The 16,642-nt window shown below is 42.3% G+C and overlaps 1 protein-coding gene across 1 annotated transcript; it reads right to left on the bottom strand.

Moving 5' to 3' along the window:
* Positions 5,533-13,710, bottom strand: POLR2M (RNA polymerase II subunit M). Its single transcript, XM_005685856.3, has 4 exons — positions 13,454-13,710; positions 11,108-11,755; positions 7,957-8,161; positions 5,533-6,929 (listed from the first exon to the last, which is right to left on the bottom strand). The coding sequence occupies exons 1-4, from the start codon at positions 13,564-13,566 to the stop codon at positions 6,783-6,785; spliced, it is 1,113 nt and encodes a 370-aa protein (XP_005685913.3). The 5' UTR covers positions 13,567-13,710; the 3' UTR covers positions 5,533-6,782.

Below are 16,642 nucleotides of genomic sequence, written 5' to 3'. Positions count from 1 at the left end.
TCTGTGGGTCAGGAAGATCCCCTGGAGGAGGGCATGGCATCCCACTGCAGTGTTCTTGCCTAGAGAGTCCGTCCCCATGGACAAAGGAGTCTGGGGGGTTTACAGCCCATTGTATCACAAAGAAGTAGACATGACTGAGTGACTAAGCACACACATTGAAGGGAAGAAATCTTTATTTAAAAATCTAAGTAATCAATAGAAGATATACTTTCATTTTTACAACACAAGCACTGGAAGGGCTATTTAACTCCATACAAATATATGTGGTACTGATTGAGAGAATTGCTGTATTTACTAGCAATATTTTCAGACAGAGTTTATAAGCACCAAGCTGAGTCTCCATCTTTCAAAGAGCTTTTTTGTATACTCCAAGGACCTGATTTACAACTCTCATTCTTTTGCTTTAATAATGTGAAGTTTTTCCATACGAAACTGGGTCTCTCCTTAGCTCAATGTCCTAATTTCCCCTTGTCAAAATAGCTTTTTAGGGAGTCTCTATTGTTTTCAGTTAATTTTAACACTAAATTAAAAGCTTCATATGGTGGTGATTTTAAAACATTTTGCTTCAGATGCCAAAAGGAACCTCCTAAACTACTTCAGTCATAATTGTTACCATCGTTACAATAAGGTTTTCATATAGACTCCCTTTTAGACCTCAAAGTGTTCTATAAAGACCACACTTTGAAATTTTGTTCTCTCAAAACATACCCCATACATTAGATAAGGGGTCACTGACCTCATCTTACAGACTAAATAGTCAGAAGAGGACAGAACTTCCCACTGGATTCAAAGGAAATAGTGGCATTTAAATCCTAAATCTAATAATCTAATGCTATTCCAGTGGCTTAGCCTCTTTCTGGCCTTTTTTTAATTCCAAGTTTTCTAAAATCATCTGGGAAGTAATAGATCATATTTAATTGTTCAGGCTTTTATGCTGTGCTTTCAGAATCGCTTCTGATTTGTGGTCTGGCTCTAGTTCAGTATTATCCAACACGAGGTTGATTTCATCAGCCCTGTATCAAAGCTTCCTCACTTTAGCCAGAAATTAAAATAATAGCTGTGAGTTTCCCCTCCCTGTCATACAGCCAGTCAATAATGCCATTTGCCGTATTTTGTAGATGACTCTATAGGCTCCTCATAAAAGCGGGATATGGAACTCTCATTTATTTAGCATAGGCATGCTCAACTTCTCCTACACAAAGCATAATCTTTTCTTTTTAAAAACTTTACTTCCTTTTAGTGTTATAAATTGTCACGAAGCCTGCAAAGGGTCACCTGCCAGGTTTACCTGGTCCTCTAAATAAAGCCCATGATATCTGATGTCATTTTCTCTTACATCTTTTCCTTGATAAAGGTTTATGAACCAACTACCAATGAGGAGGAAAGGATCAAGATACCATCAGTGGCCAAAATGGTCACACAGTGATAAGATGCTTAAACATAACACATTCCAAATGCAAAAATTATCAGAAGGAAAAAATCTCTTTTGTAGTTTAAGTTATAGAGACAGGACAAATACCCCTAGAGTAACCTAAGCTCTTGCTTAGCATTAGCACTTTTTAAAGCCCATACATAACCTTGATTTGTGGTATTCATGTGCAAGGCCATGTGCTCCAGCGCCCAGAAATTTTGAGCACCGGGTTCTTTTCTTGGCTGCCTCTGAGTGCCCTTGAGAAAATGACTTCAACATCCCTGTTACAGGAAACAGAGATAATCCCACAAGCTATCTACCTCCCCCTTGACTCAACAGCTCCTGGCTCCCCAGAGAATGTGATATGGATCAGAGCCAGGTCCTATGAAAATGAAAATTACCCTATAGCTGACTATTATATAATGTGATTAATCCTCCTAACCTCTTCCCCAGAGTAAGTAAAGCCCCAAACTTTAGCACTTAACTTTCTTCTCTTAACATAATCCCTTGAAAATCGAAGGTAAGAGTTCATGACAACAGACTCACTTAATTTTTCCTGGTTTAAACCGAACTTTGATATCTTTTAAAAAAATTCTTTCTTGCAAAACTACACAATACTTTAGGTATTCACACTATAAAAAAATCTTGTGAATTTTCTATTTAACTCGTATAGACTAAAAGTAATGACCTAGTTGAAAGAGTGATTTAGTTTATGAATGGCAAAGGTTCAGATCTCCTGAGTCTCAAAATACAGAAATAAAAATATCAGAATATCAAGCATTTTTCAAAAACGAATGGAGATTTGTACTACCAGCGAGATTTGCACTATGTTGCTTCCTTTTATGTAACATGGCAAGCTGATTCTAAAATTTAAATATAAAAATGATCTAATTGTAAATTATCTTTCGGTAATAATTACAAAAAGCAAAAAGAAACAAGGAAATAAGTTGCTTTGTTTCTCTTTACAAATAAATAAAATTTAAAATGCAAAGGCCCAAAAACAGTCAAGCCTCTCCCGAACCTGATGATAGACTCTACACCAGACTTATCATAAAGCTATCACAGATAAAGTGGCATAATATTAGCACAAACACATTAATGGGCTGTAGAAACGGAGAGGACCCAGAGAGGATCACAGAAATATACTCTGTGTGTGGCACAGACTGGTGCTTACCGCATGGCAGGAGGGCACTGCACAGTGCCAGATCAGTGGCTACACAGAAGGACCCTTCCTCACACAGTCACAGGTACCTCCCACAGGAAGTCAAGCATAACACAGTAAGAAAGGCAAAATTAAAAAGCATTATTTAAATGAAAAGATTTTTAAAGATAGTATTTTCATGAATTCAGAGTAGGAAAACATTCCTTAAGAAAAGATACAAAGGACACTAGACATAAAAGATGAATATATTTGTCATTAAAATGAAGAATTTTTATTCATCAAAAAACCATGAAGACAATGAAAAGTAACCAGAGGAGAGGATATTTACAACAAACTCAATAACCATTAGTACGAAGAATGTATACAAATCAATGAGTAAGATGGCTGACACACACACAACAGAGACAGGTTTTGAATGGGCACTTATCAAAAGAAGAAATCCAGTGACCAGTAAACATGTGGAAGATGCTCAAAGGCTGTTTCTAATTAGAGAAGTGCAAATAAAAGCACAGTGACTGTCTCTATAAAAACATAACACACTAAAATTAAAGTCTGGCAACATCAAGTGTTGAACTGGAACTCTCATACACAGTGAGGGATGAAGGGAAGGATAATAAATGTTAAAGATATACCTATCTCATAATCCAGCAGTTCAACTCCTAGGTAAATACGCTACAGAAATGTTTATGTGCAAAACATGTTCATTGCAGCATTGCTTGTAATAGCCCTGAATGGAAAACATCATAGAGGTGCCCATCTCAGTAAAATGAAGTGGTACTAATGAAATGGCATATCACACAGTAATGAAAATGAGTAAATCACACTGACACACAGCGTGCATTGTGTAAGTGTTTAGTGAAAGGCACTAGACACAACATACAGTGTGATTCCAGGTTTTTAAGTCGAAAGTAGGAAAAACAAACAATATTGTTGTACACATAACAAGTAAAACCATTTTTTAAGAGAAGTATTGCCATAAGTCAGGCTAGTAGTTTCCTCTGGGGGACAAAGGGGAGGCTGGAAGGAACACACAGGGAGATTTTGGAGTGCTGGCAGTGGCTTTTGAGCCTCTGGTTTGTGATTACATAGCTGTTTGCTTCATCTATTAAACTGCGCACCTGTTTTATGTACTTCTTGTACATTTCACAAGATTTAAAAGAATGAGGAAGAACTCATACTACCAAACATACCACTGACTAGAATCATACTTATTTAAATAGCGTGGAAAAACTAGAAGGCCTAGGTCCAAGACACACACAGGAATTTAATATTCTATACCAGTACAATGCAGATTTTTTAAAAAACTAAATCTCACCTCATACAATATTTCCAAGTTTGAGATGGATTAAAAATTTCCTTCTGAATTAAAGGTAAGTATAAAAGTGAAATTTTTTAAGGTACTAAAAGAAAATAAGGATCAATCTGTACCCATCCTTGGGGTAGGGAAAGCACGCCCTAGCACGCCTGCACAGGCTTCCCAGGTGGCACTAGCGGTAAAGAATCCACCCACCAACACAAGAGACATGAGACTCAGGTCCAGTGCCTGGGTCAGGAAAATCCCCTGGAGTAGGAAATGGCAACCCACCCCAGTATTCTTCCCTGGGAAATCCAGGGGTGGAGCAGCCTGGCGGGCTGCCGTTCATGGAGTCACAAAGAGCTGGACACAGCTGAGCACACACACATACACACAGCACACCTGCAAAGGCAGACCCTAAGAAAAGAACTACACAGAAACACCACCAACTATATTACAAGGCAAGTCACGTGTTGAAAACAGTAATAACACGTGGCAAAATGGACATCTTAATTCATAAAGTAACATAAACCAGTAAAATTGGCAAACTCGCCAAGGGAATATAGGAAAGATATGAAGAAGCAATGCTCAAAACAATGAATGAAAATGGTCAATAAACATGACAAGACTCTCAAATCTTCATTTATAGTCAAAGAAACACATTTTAAAGGAAGCCCTTTTCTGGAATTATTGGCAAATATTTTGAATAGCAACTTGCAATTCTGATAGTTTTATATTGCTAGTGGGAACGTTAAGGAAAACAGCCTTTGTGGGGAGTGATGAGTATCAAGTCTCAAAAATTTACTTTCACCTAGCAATTCCTTCTAGAAAGGTACCATTTGGAAATAAGTCACCTTTTTACAGATGTGATATAAGATGTTGATTGTATCATTTCAATGTGCATTATAATGAACACATCGTGAAACAAATTGATGTTAAAAGTTATGGCACACCCATAAAATGGAATATTATGCAGCTATCTAAAAATGTGAAATATTTAGCATGTGGAAATGTTAATGGTATATAGAGCAGAATATTAACCAGTGTACGACTGCATTATTGAAAATATAAATGTATAGCCATGCATAGAAAAGTATGCATATGTCCTTGTAGCCAAATATTAACAGAGGCCTTCTCTGGGTGGTGGGATTACAGGGGACTGCATGCATGTGCATGGGAGCCCTCCCATGATGTTTTCCAGGAATAACGTTTATTTATTCTGGCGACTCAGACGGTAAAGAATCTGCCTGCAATGCAGGAGACCCAGGTTCAATCCCTGGGTTGGAAATATACCCTGGAGAAGGAAATGGCAACCCTTGCCAGTATTCTTGCCTGGAGAATTTCATGGTCAGAGGAGCCTGGCGGGCTACAGTCCTCAAGGTCACAGAGAGTCGGACATAACTGAATGACTATTTTAATAAAGAAGGAGCATCAAATAACTTTAGGATGTGAAATCATTTATAATTAGTTTTAAAAACTAAAAATAACGAAACTGTGCAGGATAGTCCTACATTTGCTTTTTGAGGGGAGGAAAGCAAAAGGGCGATAAAGTTACTCCCACCTACACCTCCCTAAATGCATTCTAATTCAAATTTCAGGTATGAAAAGCCTCCTTCAAAGCTAAGTTACATTTAATTAAGCAGCAGTAAAACATCACCATTAGCATTTTCAGGTTGCTCTAATTAATATTTTATTCTTTCAACACTGCTTAAAGGCACCAACATGTTAGACAAAACTTTGACAACATATTTGTTAATTTCTCTCGAGACAACCATATAATCCTTTGAAATTATACATGAAATTGAGATTTCTGCAGCCTACATAAGTCTCTTTTGGGGTGGGGGCAGGGAAGCAATATATATTGACAACAAACCAATTGTGGCTTTGGAAATTTTTTTGGTTGTCTTATCAAATTGAACCTATCATCTGTTAGAACAAAGAAGCCAAGTCAGGCCAAGCCTAACAACAGATAGGGCTTCTCCAGCAGCTCAGCAGTCAAGAATCTGCTTGCAATGCAGGAGATGCAGGAGCCACAGGTTCAATCCCTGGGTCAGAAGGATCCCCTAGAGAAGGAAATGGCAACCCACACCAGTAATCTTGCCTGGAAAATCCCGTAGGCAGAAGACCCTGGCAGGCTATAGTCCATGGGGTCGCAAAAAGCTGGACACAACTGAGCGACTAAACCACCAACAGCTATTCCCTTCACAAACATCAATCACCTTAAGGCTTTTCCTGTTCCTCATGTTACTCCATGACCAGGCAAATCTGGTCATCTAGAGAGACCACCCACCCTCTAGAATTAACTAAAAGTACCGCATATTCCTTATCAGAAGAAAGAAAACATATTTCCTAAGGGAAGACAGAAAGAAACAAATATTTAAGCATTTTCTTTGAGTGTCTTCCTTGGTATTTAACGTCCAATACTGTAATAGCCCCCATGCAAACATGCACAAAATTCTCTAGGCTTCTTCCTTTGTTATTCAAAAAAAGAGGGAATTATATCTTCATAATTCATTTTAGGTGATAACTGGGACAACTAAATAATTCACTAAGACATGTAATAAACATTATTTGGTAGAGGTAAGTATAAAGAAAAAAGCAGTTTAATCACCTGCTTTCATTTGGCTTAGAGAAAAAAATGTGCTTACTATATATTAAAATATCAGACCAACACAGGACATACTGCCAAAATTTAATATAGTGTCATTAACACAATATTCAAATATTCAACTTTTCAAGGACATGAAAATTATCATCTGAAAGTGGGCTCGTTTTATAGTTTCCTTAGCGTAACTTTACAGGATTCTTTCTCTCAACAATGTCTGACACTGATCTTGATACTTGTTAGGCAGTCTGATGTAAGATAATGAGATCTCAACAGGCAGAGATTTGGGAGATGATCTGAACGTCCATCTTCAGAGTTCATCCTCGGAGGACTGATCATCATCTTCGTCCCTTACTTCTCGGTATTTCCTTGAAGACTCCCCTTCTGGATTATAGCTCTGCATTTTAATATTTAGTCTTTCAGCTAGCTTCTGGGCTGCGAGCTTGGCTTGTATCTCCTTTAAGACAAAAAAGCAAAAAGTTAGACACTCATACCTTTTCCCTACAATTTTTCAAGGGGAAGTCACTGGAACAGAACCAGTTTCACTGGAAGGGCATGCCCCTTTATTTCTGGGCTCTGTACCGCCCTCTGAGAGAATAGACACAGTCATCACAGGGCAGGGCTGGAGAGAGCTACCAGCCTGCTACAGTGGCGATGACAGACTTCCACTGATAAACAGTGTGCACTGAGATATCCGACTTCTATGCAAGAAACTGAGCAATCAGCTTGGCACTGCGACAGTTATACACAGGAAACTACTTTCCAGCATGTGGGCATGTGCACGTACATAGACAACCCTGAAGAGCAATCTGAGCCATCAACGTCAAAAGCCACCAGCGCTGTACTGACCCTCCAACTGGAAGAGTCTTCTTTCCTGGATTAGATTATGGCTTCTAGGCTCGAGAGTGACATTTCGGCGCCACAGTGAAAAATCAAAGAATACTAAAAACTGATTATCCCTCACCAAATTAACTCCCATGAAAATTACTATGCAATAAAAAGCCTAAGTGAATCTTAAACAGCGGCAATGTGCTTGCAGACGCCCAGTGACGGTGTCACTGACTGACTGGCAAGCCGCATGCTCATTCCTCATCTGGCTCACTTTTCTCAGGCTGCCCCCAACCCACTCGAACTCATTTATGTCCCTCCTTCAGGCCACGGGTAGTACAGGTAGGTGGGACTGAAGTGGAATTATTACTGCTCTGCCAAGGAAACCAACTCCAAACTGAACGGTTTAACTCAACCTAAAAATAACTTCAGACAGGCATTTAGGGTCAAACAAGGTAAGAAGCAATTCCTCAACCCTTAGTTACAACTAGGCAATAACTTGAATGAACTGAGAGGATGAAAACTAGCTTTTAAAAACGAGTGTCTTGAAAATCCATGCCAACCTAGCTTTTGCAAAAACCAAAGGCCTAGAGTAAATTCTGACTCATGTAAGCAGCGTCCAACATGCAGACAGGAACAAGCCATGCTCTAAATACCTCGTAACTCTGCTTCTGCTGTCTCTGAAGTGCCAGCGACTCCTCTATGGAGAGCAGCTGTGTCGGCAGGTGGTGCAGCGGCAGAAGCCGGGCCGCCGTGATGTCATCAAGATGCTTCCTGTCCCTTCGCCGCCTCTCCTCTGAGGAGACGGGAGACCCTCTCCTCTGACAAGCACTCGAAGAATCACGGGGCTGTGAAGGTAATCTGCAGGAAGCAACCCTTATGTTACACCACCTTTTCACAGACACACATTTGTAGCATTCAACGAAAGTGGTCTTCAACCTTGGCAGCTAACTGTTCTACAAAGGTAATAGTAAGGCCTTTACCACTATTTACATGCATAGATAAAACGTTCCTTTTAAACATAGTTATCTCAAAAACAAATATTTAAATTGGCACCTTTTTTGGTAATTTGACAATGCATTCCTCTAACAGATAGCTACACTCATTGCCTCTCCCCTCTCTCTTCAAATAGTAGAGTGGGTTGTCATTTCCTCCCAGGGGGCTCTTCCCCACCCAGGGATCGAACCCTCATCTCCCACGTCTCCCGCATTGGCAGGCAGATTCTTTACTACTGAGCCACCTGGGAAGCCCCCTCAAAAGCTTATACTCGAGCTGAAGCCTATTCTCATTCAAAAACGCCTGCGAAGGGGCTTACTATCTAGCAGAGGGAATTAAATTTGTGAACAGTTTCAGTGTAATGTAGTATCATGGGTACTATGGCACAGGCCCACTGGAACACAGACAAGGGAATGGCCTGTTGTAATGGGAGACAGGATGGCTGGCAGAAACACTTCAAAAAGAGTGCAATCTGAGGAGTCTTGGAATAATAAGGATTCAGCATGTAAATGATAGGATCTCTGATGGCATTTCACCAGAGTAAGGACTGACAGGGCTGCAGCTCACAGGAAGCATGGGAGCCGGAGAGTACAGAAAAGGCTGGGGCAGCAGCCTGGGTGCAGGGCACATGGAAGACTTCTGGTCTGCACAACAGGTTCAGGTTTGTATTCTACAAATTGCACTCTGGCAGCAGTGGACAGGATGGACTGGCAGAATTAAGACTAGGCCAGGACAGAAAACAACTACGGGCCAGGACAGGGATGAGCATCTTCACTTTGACAGGAGAAAAGATGAACATAAGGATGATTAGACGAAGGTCCAGGAAATACACTGAGGCCCCATGGCTGGCAGAGATGGAAAGGAGGGGAAGAAAGAAGGTGCTGGCACTACTGGCTTAGGGAATACGGGACAAAGTAGTCTGGGAAGAAGTGAGTTCTACTCTGTACAGGACAAATCTTAGGTGCACAGATCACCCCCATGTGGCCGGGTTTCATAGGTAACTGACTCTGCAAATCTGAAGTTCTGGGTAGACTAGGGCTAGAAGAGATGAGGCAGCCTCCCGCATCAGAAGAGCCGGAAGAGCATGCAAGAGGCAGCCAAGGGACACCTGCATCCCCCGCCACTTCCAACTGTCTACTACCTGGCTCCCCAAAGCCCAGCCTCTTCTGATGAGTGCACCTGTCTCTATGGCTCACAAACTTCCCCTGGGAACCTTCACGGATACTCCCTTCCTCTCCTCCCACTTCCAGCTAAAGGACCACAATACAGAATCAGGGTCAGTGTACTCTCTGTTGTATGTATTGACTAGATGAGGCTTCTGGTTTTCTGCCTCCTTCGAAGTGAGGAGAGATACCTCACCACACACAAGATGAGTAATTACTTAATCAAAGAACTTTTTATTCCCAACTAAAAATTAATTCTGGTTTTCTGCTGCTAAGTCACTTCAGTCGTGTCCAACTCTGTGCGACCCCATAGACGGCAGCCCACCAGGCTCCCGTGTCCCTGGGATTCTCCAGGCAAGAACACTGGAGTGGGTTGCCATTTCCTTCTCCAATGCATGAAAGTGAAAGGAGCTGAGTTGTATCCGACCCTCAGCGACCCCATGGACTGCAGCCTTCCAGGCTCCTCCATCCATGGGATTTACCAGGCAAGAGTAGGGTGCCATTGCCTTCTCCACTGGTTTTCTACTCAAAACTATTTGTTCTGGTTTTCTATGCAGAACAAATAGTTCTGAGGTTTAAAAAAATGAATAGTGAGATACAATTGAACTTTAAAGTTTCTATAATAATAAAAAAAATTGGTTTAGGTACTTGTAAGTACAAGCTTTCAGTTCTTCAAAGAAAAGCAGTAGTGGGTAAACCTTGTATCTGTTGTTTAGCTGCTAAGTTGTGTCAGACACTTTGCAACCACATGGACCGCAGCCTGCCGGGCTCCTCTGTTCATGAGATTTCCCAGGCAAGAATACTGGAATGGGTTGCCATTTCCTTCTTTAGGGGATCTTCCTGACCCAGGGACCGAACCTGTGTCTCCTGCATTGGCAGGTGGATTCTTTACCACTAAGTCACCAGGGAAGCTCCCTGTATCTGATATTAATGTCTTATAAAACTACTCCCTGATAAGAGTGTTATAACTGCACATAAATAAATAATACTTTTTGAAGAGATTTTTTTTCTGAAGATCTCAGAAACAAAACTATGACAAGGAACTTAGAAGTACAGTTCACTTGCCCCTCCTGCCCAAACTTGTTTTGCTTTTTTAACCCTTTCTCAGCTCCCTTCCTCCTGAAATGATTATATACTTTAACGTTCTTCCAAGTGTGTAAGCCTCGAGTCCTTACCTAGACCCGAGGAACAGAATCTTTACTCGTGTGTCGTCACAGCACCTACTGCTTACATACAGTGAGCACACAAATATTTTTTACTGAGAAAGGCCGTCGGTTCCTACAATTGTTTTCCTCTTAGCTTATAGTCTAGTTAAGAGGAGGAGCTATGTACAAGAATATGGTTCTGGAAACAATTATAATAAATTCTCTAATTCTATGTTTTATATAAAATTTTGCCTAAGTATCCTGAAGTTTAATGTTCCATCTGCTACTGAAAACCTTTTCAATTACTTGGCTAAAAAAAGAAAGCATTTTCCAGCCGGAATCCTCCACTCCAGCCATGTTCATTTTACTGCTTCTACAATACACTCATTCCCAAGTACAAGCAGTTCTCATACCAAGTCCACTGAACTTAATGCAGTCTCCCAGTTTTGGGAGTTTAACAAATATCATGCTCCTGTAACAAGCCTGTTTCTAATGGTACTTACACATTGGTTTTAAATTTATGTGGCGGGGGCATGGGATTTTTGGCTCGCGTTTCCAGCACTTCCATGTAATGAGGCTTCTTCTGGGGCCTACTCCAGAGGCCAGCCAAGTTCCCAGGACTCTGGTTTCCTTCTGAGTGGTGTTCAGTGGGATCTGCAATTGTGATCCTTTGTAATCTATCAATGAACAGGTTGTCTGAGCTGCCAGGATGATCCTCCACTTGACCTAAGGCACAATGCTGAGGGAGACCCTCACTAGCTTCAGATGAGGAAGGCGCTGGGGCTCTGCTGCTAGAAGGTGGGTGCTTGCTCACTGTGTGTTCAGCCTCAGTTGCCTCAGCATCACCTCCACGAGTCGGATGTGCCAGTCCCTGTTGTCGTGAGGTTGTCTGAGATGATGTGATGTTAGCTACAGAGGAACAGCCAGGAACAGGTGATGAAGTATCAAGTATCTGGTCAGAATTCTGGGCCTTATCTCTGTCCCCATCAACAACTGCAATCGCTTTTTGCCTCTCCTTACAGTCTAAGCTAACAGGATAAAAGAGTTCACTTCTTCCTCTAACTTCTTCACGTTCTGCAATGGCAGCTTTCAGTTTGGTGACAGCGTCTGAGATCTTTTTACCTTTGTCGGGCAATTTGCAAATGAATTTTCTACAAAAGGAAAAGAATAGGTATACGTTACATAGAGCCATGTTTTTAAACTTGAGATATACAAAGTAGTATTCTCAAAGGGAGAAAAATCGACCGTTAAGTCAAAAAACTGATTTCCAGCTGCCCCAGAAATAAGAGAATCATTACCCAAATACCCCTCAAAACAAGGGACTACAGGATGATTAGGGACTATGTCTTGTTTGTCTCATCTATTAACAATTAGAATTTCTGCAAAAGTATTTTAAGCATGATATTAATATAAGACATGCCCCAAATCAGTTTTTAAAAGTGTGATTTCCAAGACCTTCCTGGTGAGGGGAGGTGGATGGATCTGCAAGGTCAAAACTATTTATAATAACTAAGGTACTATTTGTCATTTTCACTCTCTTTTCTTACCATGAATACAGGGGAGTTCAGAGGCCACATGATATGGATGATAGCATTGTTCTGATGGCTAATAGAATGCGTTTTTGTATTCTTGTGTTTTAAAGATTCTCACTTGTAACTCCTAAGACAATGATAACTATCAGTCGATATAACACACATACAGCAAGAGCTCTTCAAAATGTTCAGTAAGTCTTCAGAGTTAAAGCAGTCCTGAGGCTAAAAAGTTAACTCACTCATTCTCACAGTCAAAATAGTTGTCTCTACCAGGAAATCCCCAAGTGATCATTTGCCACTTTGGCTAAGTGGCAAAAGTTCTTTTTCTGATTTCCTTTTCTTTGGCCATACAATAAATGTGGAGGGAAGGTTACAGCTCACACCCTCTATTCTTTATGACACTACCTTCATTCTCCTAATTCTATTAACATTCCTCCCAGTTGAGAGGTCTGTATTTTCCCAACGTTCTCTTCTCTCTCCAGCCTCATGACCACTTCTCCAGCTTTTAATCAAATGTAATTAACTTTTCCATTAACTAAGCTCCAGTAAGTAAAATCAGTGTCAGACTATTACCCTCCTCCAGTTTTCCCACTTTTATTAATGGTGCTCCATACAGGTTGGAAACTTCAGCCATCTCTGTCAACCATATATTCAAATGATCCTAAGCCTGATCTAGTCTCCCCAATCCCACAGCTACCCTTCTAGTTCACTTTTTTAGAATCCCCTTATTGGGGAACTTCTCTGAAAATACCTCCTAGTCTCTTCTGCCTCTTATTCCTTCAAATTATCCTGCACCAAACTGCTAAAATAAGCTTCCTAAAAAATCATTATTTTTACACCTATCCTCTGCTAAAATCCATTAAGTCTAATTTAACAGCTAAGTGTGAATCAAACTTACTTTGCCTAAGAAGCCACTCTTTTACCCTACTCTTCCCACTTCCTACAGTTCCTGTAAAAAAATGGGATCTAGAGATGAAACTTACTAGGTGTTTGGGGCACTATTTGGGGGAAAGGGAGCGAAAGGATTGGGGATACAGACCCTCCCCTTGGAGGGCCGACACAGGCACTGAGTAAATAAAATCAACGAGGAGCTGATGAGTAGCCGAAACGCTGGAGAGCCAGAAACACGGGCGCCCGGCGCCCGGGCTGTACGCGGTAGTTCTGTGACTGTAGGCCGGCCACTAGCCCGTGGGCCTGGAACGGACCTAAGACAAGGTGACCTTCCAGGAAAGAGATCGGAATGGGGGCGGGGAGGGGCGCGTCCCCGGGTGCCGAACGCGAGGAACCCTGCGGTGACTTCGCGGGACCCAAGCTTACACGTTGCGCAAAAGTCTCTCCTGGCGCTTCAACATTTCCCGTAGCTCCGCCAAACTCCGCTGCCCCAAGTCCTCGGGAGTTTGGGGCTCGAAGCCGCGGGGCAGCGAGGACATTCTGCGGGGGCTGAGGCTGGCGAGGCGGTGGGCACTCGGCGTCCTCGGCAGCACCCGTGGCTGGCGCCAGATCCGCGGCCGGCGGGGACTCCGGCGAACGAGCGGGAGTCGCCATTTTCCCGGAAGAACAGGTCTTCTTCTAGCCGAATCGAGCTTTATTGAAACGCCGGAAACAAACACGGACAGAGTGGAGGGAGTGGCAGCCGGGGCGGGAATCGCGGGGTGACGTCACGCGCCGGCGGGGCGCGCTTTCTAATTGCGTATTTTTCACCTGTGCCTTGGGTCTCGGCTTGAGTATTCAGAAAAAGTGAGTTCCTGGGGCCCTGTCCTGAAGGAGTCTGCTGAGTGCGGGAGGAGAGCAGACATTAATCAGTTAACAAATGGAAGAATTGTAAGACGGCTATGGGCACCAAGGAAGGAATAACGAAGAAGTGAAAGACACGTGGAAACAGGAGTGATGAATTGGTTAACCATTAGTGAAGTTGGAGTATGTACCGGGCACGTGAAGCCCTGGCCTATGGCGTGGCCTTCCTAGTTCTGGGTTTAGTGAAGACCTCAAACATTAATGTTGGAAGGATCATTCAGAACCATCAAGCGTTTCTTAAGGCGGCTTTGTGGCATTTGAAGCAAGACTTTTCCTCGTTTTCAGGACTGCCTCAGGTATTGCAAGATACTTGGTGTCTATTTGATGTCTGGGTTTCTGCTCTCTAGTTGGTTTGGCATTCCTGAATCCTCCTAACAATACAAAACGCACCCCGCCCCCCGCCGCCCCAACACACACACTCCTGAGTCCTTGTAACAGTACAAAATGCATGTCCCCACCACACACACACACACACACACACACACACACACACGATTTCAAAGGCCCACAAGAGGTGATGATAGTAGGAGGTGCTGCACAACAAACGGAGAACCTCTTTTTCACAATTACCCGTTTTGCCCTTGGAAAAACAAAGGCACAAAAACTTAAGTTTTCCCAGGGCACAAAACTAGTAAGTGAGAACATCATTGCTGTAGACACAAATGCCCAGGTGGTCTTTCTGCCACCCCAATTCAAAAATCTTGCAAAGAGCAAGAAAGTTTTTTAGGCTGTTGAGGAAAGCAGTGTAACTGCTAACTCTTCAGTGTAACACCTAACTCTTCTCTATAGTTCAGGTAAGAAAGCTGGATCCCAAAGAAAAAAGTAGGAAGCATGCTATAGTCTTAACAGACATCAGTTGTGAGGTTTGAAAGACCCTATAACCTCCAACCCCAGTCTCTCCCTTCTTTGATACGGAAAATTTACATTTGCTAGTCCTTTGTAAGGTGCTGTAACAAACAATTCCCTCCCAATCAGAGGGAAGCTCTAGATAAAATATGAGGCTATTTCAGGAAGTACAGCTGAAACTGTGTCTGTATCCTTACAATCTAGTCCATTCTGATCAGTTTAACATATCAAAAGTCTCAACATAAACTCTGCTTTGAAACAAGGATTTCAGTAACCTGCTCCATATCTTTCTAAGTGAGAAATACTCAAGAAAGGCCCTTGTCAGGTATTTGTCCTGTGGCAAGCTCCCCCAAGGCCTTCCTCACTCTAGCCTTCTCCCTCTGTTCCTGGACGGGACCTGAAGGCCTTTATTCCCTCCCCACCTTCTCACCCCCATCCCCCACCCCGGTGATAATAAGCCCTTTCTTCCGGCCTGGGCCACAGGCACCCTCCAAGCAAGGATGCTTTCTCTCAAGCCTCAGAATTTTGCCCCCAGCTGTTTTCCTTTTGTGGAAGGCTGTCCCTTTTCCCCTAGCCCATTTTAAATCTTAGTTTAAGTCTCACCTCCTTCCGGAGCCTTCCTAGAGTATTCCAACCCAAATTGCACTCTGAGCATAACTATTGTGCTTAGAACGTACTGTGCTCCTCCAGGTGTGTTGTGCGTGGTGATTTCTAACAAGCTGTGAAGTTAGGGAATTCTCTCAAGGAGCTGTATTTTTGCTTTTCTGTCTCCCCTAAGGCAGGTAGTAGATACTAATTGATAGAATCTCCCTCTCTCATAATTTTTTCCCTGTCTTTCCCTTATATTCACCTTCTTAATGAAATACCCTTCTATATATTGCAGATCTTAAGCTTTTAATATAAACGTTGACCATAATTTTCAGTGGTATGGGATAGAATCTTTTACACAACATAGTTTAGGATTTCAAGTTACTATAATACAAATCTGAATTCCTCACAACGGGTGCACCAACTATCTAGTTCTTTAATCAGTAACCAAGAGGCTTAGCAAGTGAAAAGATTTTTTTTTTTTTTTTGGCTGTACTGGGTTTTTGCTGCCCAAGCTTTTCTGTAGTTGCTGTGAGCAGGGCCTGCTCTCTAGTTGCAGTGTGTGGGCCTCTCATTGCAGTGGCTTCTCTTGTTGCCAAACATGGACTCTAGGGCTCACAGCGTTCAGTAGTTGTGACACGTGGGCTCAGTAGCTGTGGTTCTAGAGCCCAGGCTCAAGAGTTGTGGTGCATGGGCTTAGTTGCTCCACAGCATATGGGGTCTTCCCAGATCAGGAATCAAACCCGTGTTTCCTGCATGGGCAGGTAGATTCTTCACCATGAGTCATCAGAGAAGCCCCACAAGTGAATAAATTCGTCTAACATTATTCTACATGTTTCAGTGAAGTTATTTTTTGGTTGAGATTAACATTCAAATCATTGGACTTTGAGTAAATCCAGTCACCCCCTAAAATGTGCATAGACCTCATCAATCAGCTGAAGCCCTTTAGAGAGCAAAGATTGACCGCCCTTCTCACCCACCCACCACACAGGAATTTTGCCAGCAGAAAGCCTCCAGACTTGAACTGTAAGTTCCTGGTTCTCTAACTTGATGGTCTACCCTGCAGTGATAATTACCTGAGCCAGTTCCTTAAAATGAATCTCTCTCTGATAATGGCTGGTACACAGATCACACACCCTACTGGATCTTTTTCTCTGATGACCCCTAACTAATGTTGTTCAGTTGCTAAATTGTGTCTGACTCATTGCGACCCCGTGGACTGCAGCACGCCAGGCTTCCCTGTCTTTCACTATCTCCCAGAATTTGCTCAGATTCGTC

Source organism: Capra hircus, chromosome 10 (assembly GCF_001704415.2).
Source record: "Capra hircus breed San Clemente chromosome 10, ASM170441v1, whole genome shotgun sequence".
In the NCBI taxonomy this organism is placed as follows: Eukaryota; Metazoa; Chordata; class Mammalia; order Artiodactyla; family Bovidae; genus Capra; species Capra hircus.
The sequence above is the reverse complement of the archived record's forward strand: the minus strand, read 5'-3'. Positions and strand labels throughout refer to the sequence as shown.

Coding starts and splice junctions, on each gene's coding strand:
- POLR2M (XM_005685856.3), bottom strand. CDS start 13,566: ATGTCCTCGCTGCCCCGCGGCTTCGAGCCCCAAACTCCCGAGGACTTG. Junction 11,756..13,453: donor GAGAGACTTTTGCGCAACGT/GTAAGCTTGGGT, acceptor TTCCTTTTGTAG/AAAATTCATTTGCAAATTGC. Junction 8,162..11,107: donor CATAAATTTAAAACCAATGT/GTAAGTACCATT, acceptor TGCTTCCTGCAG/ATTACCTTCACAGCCCCGTG.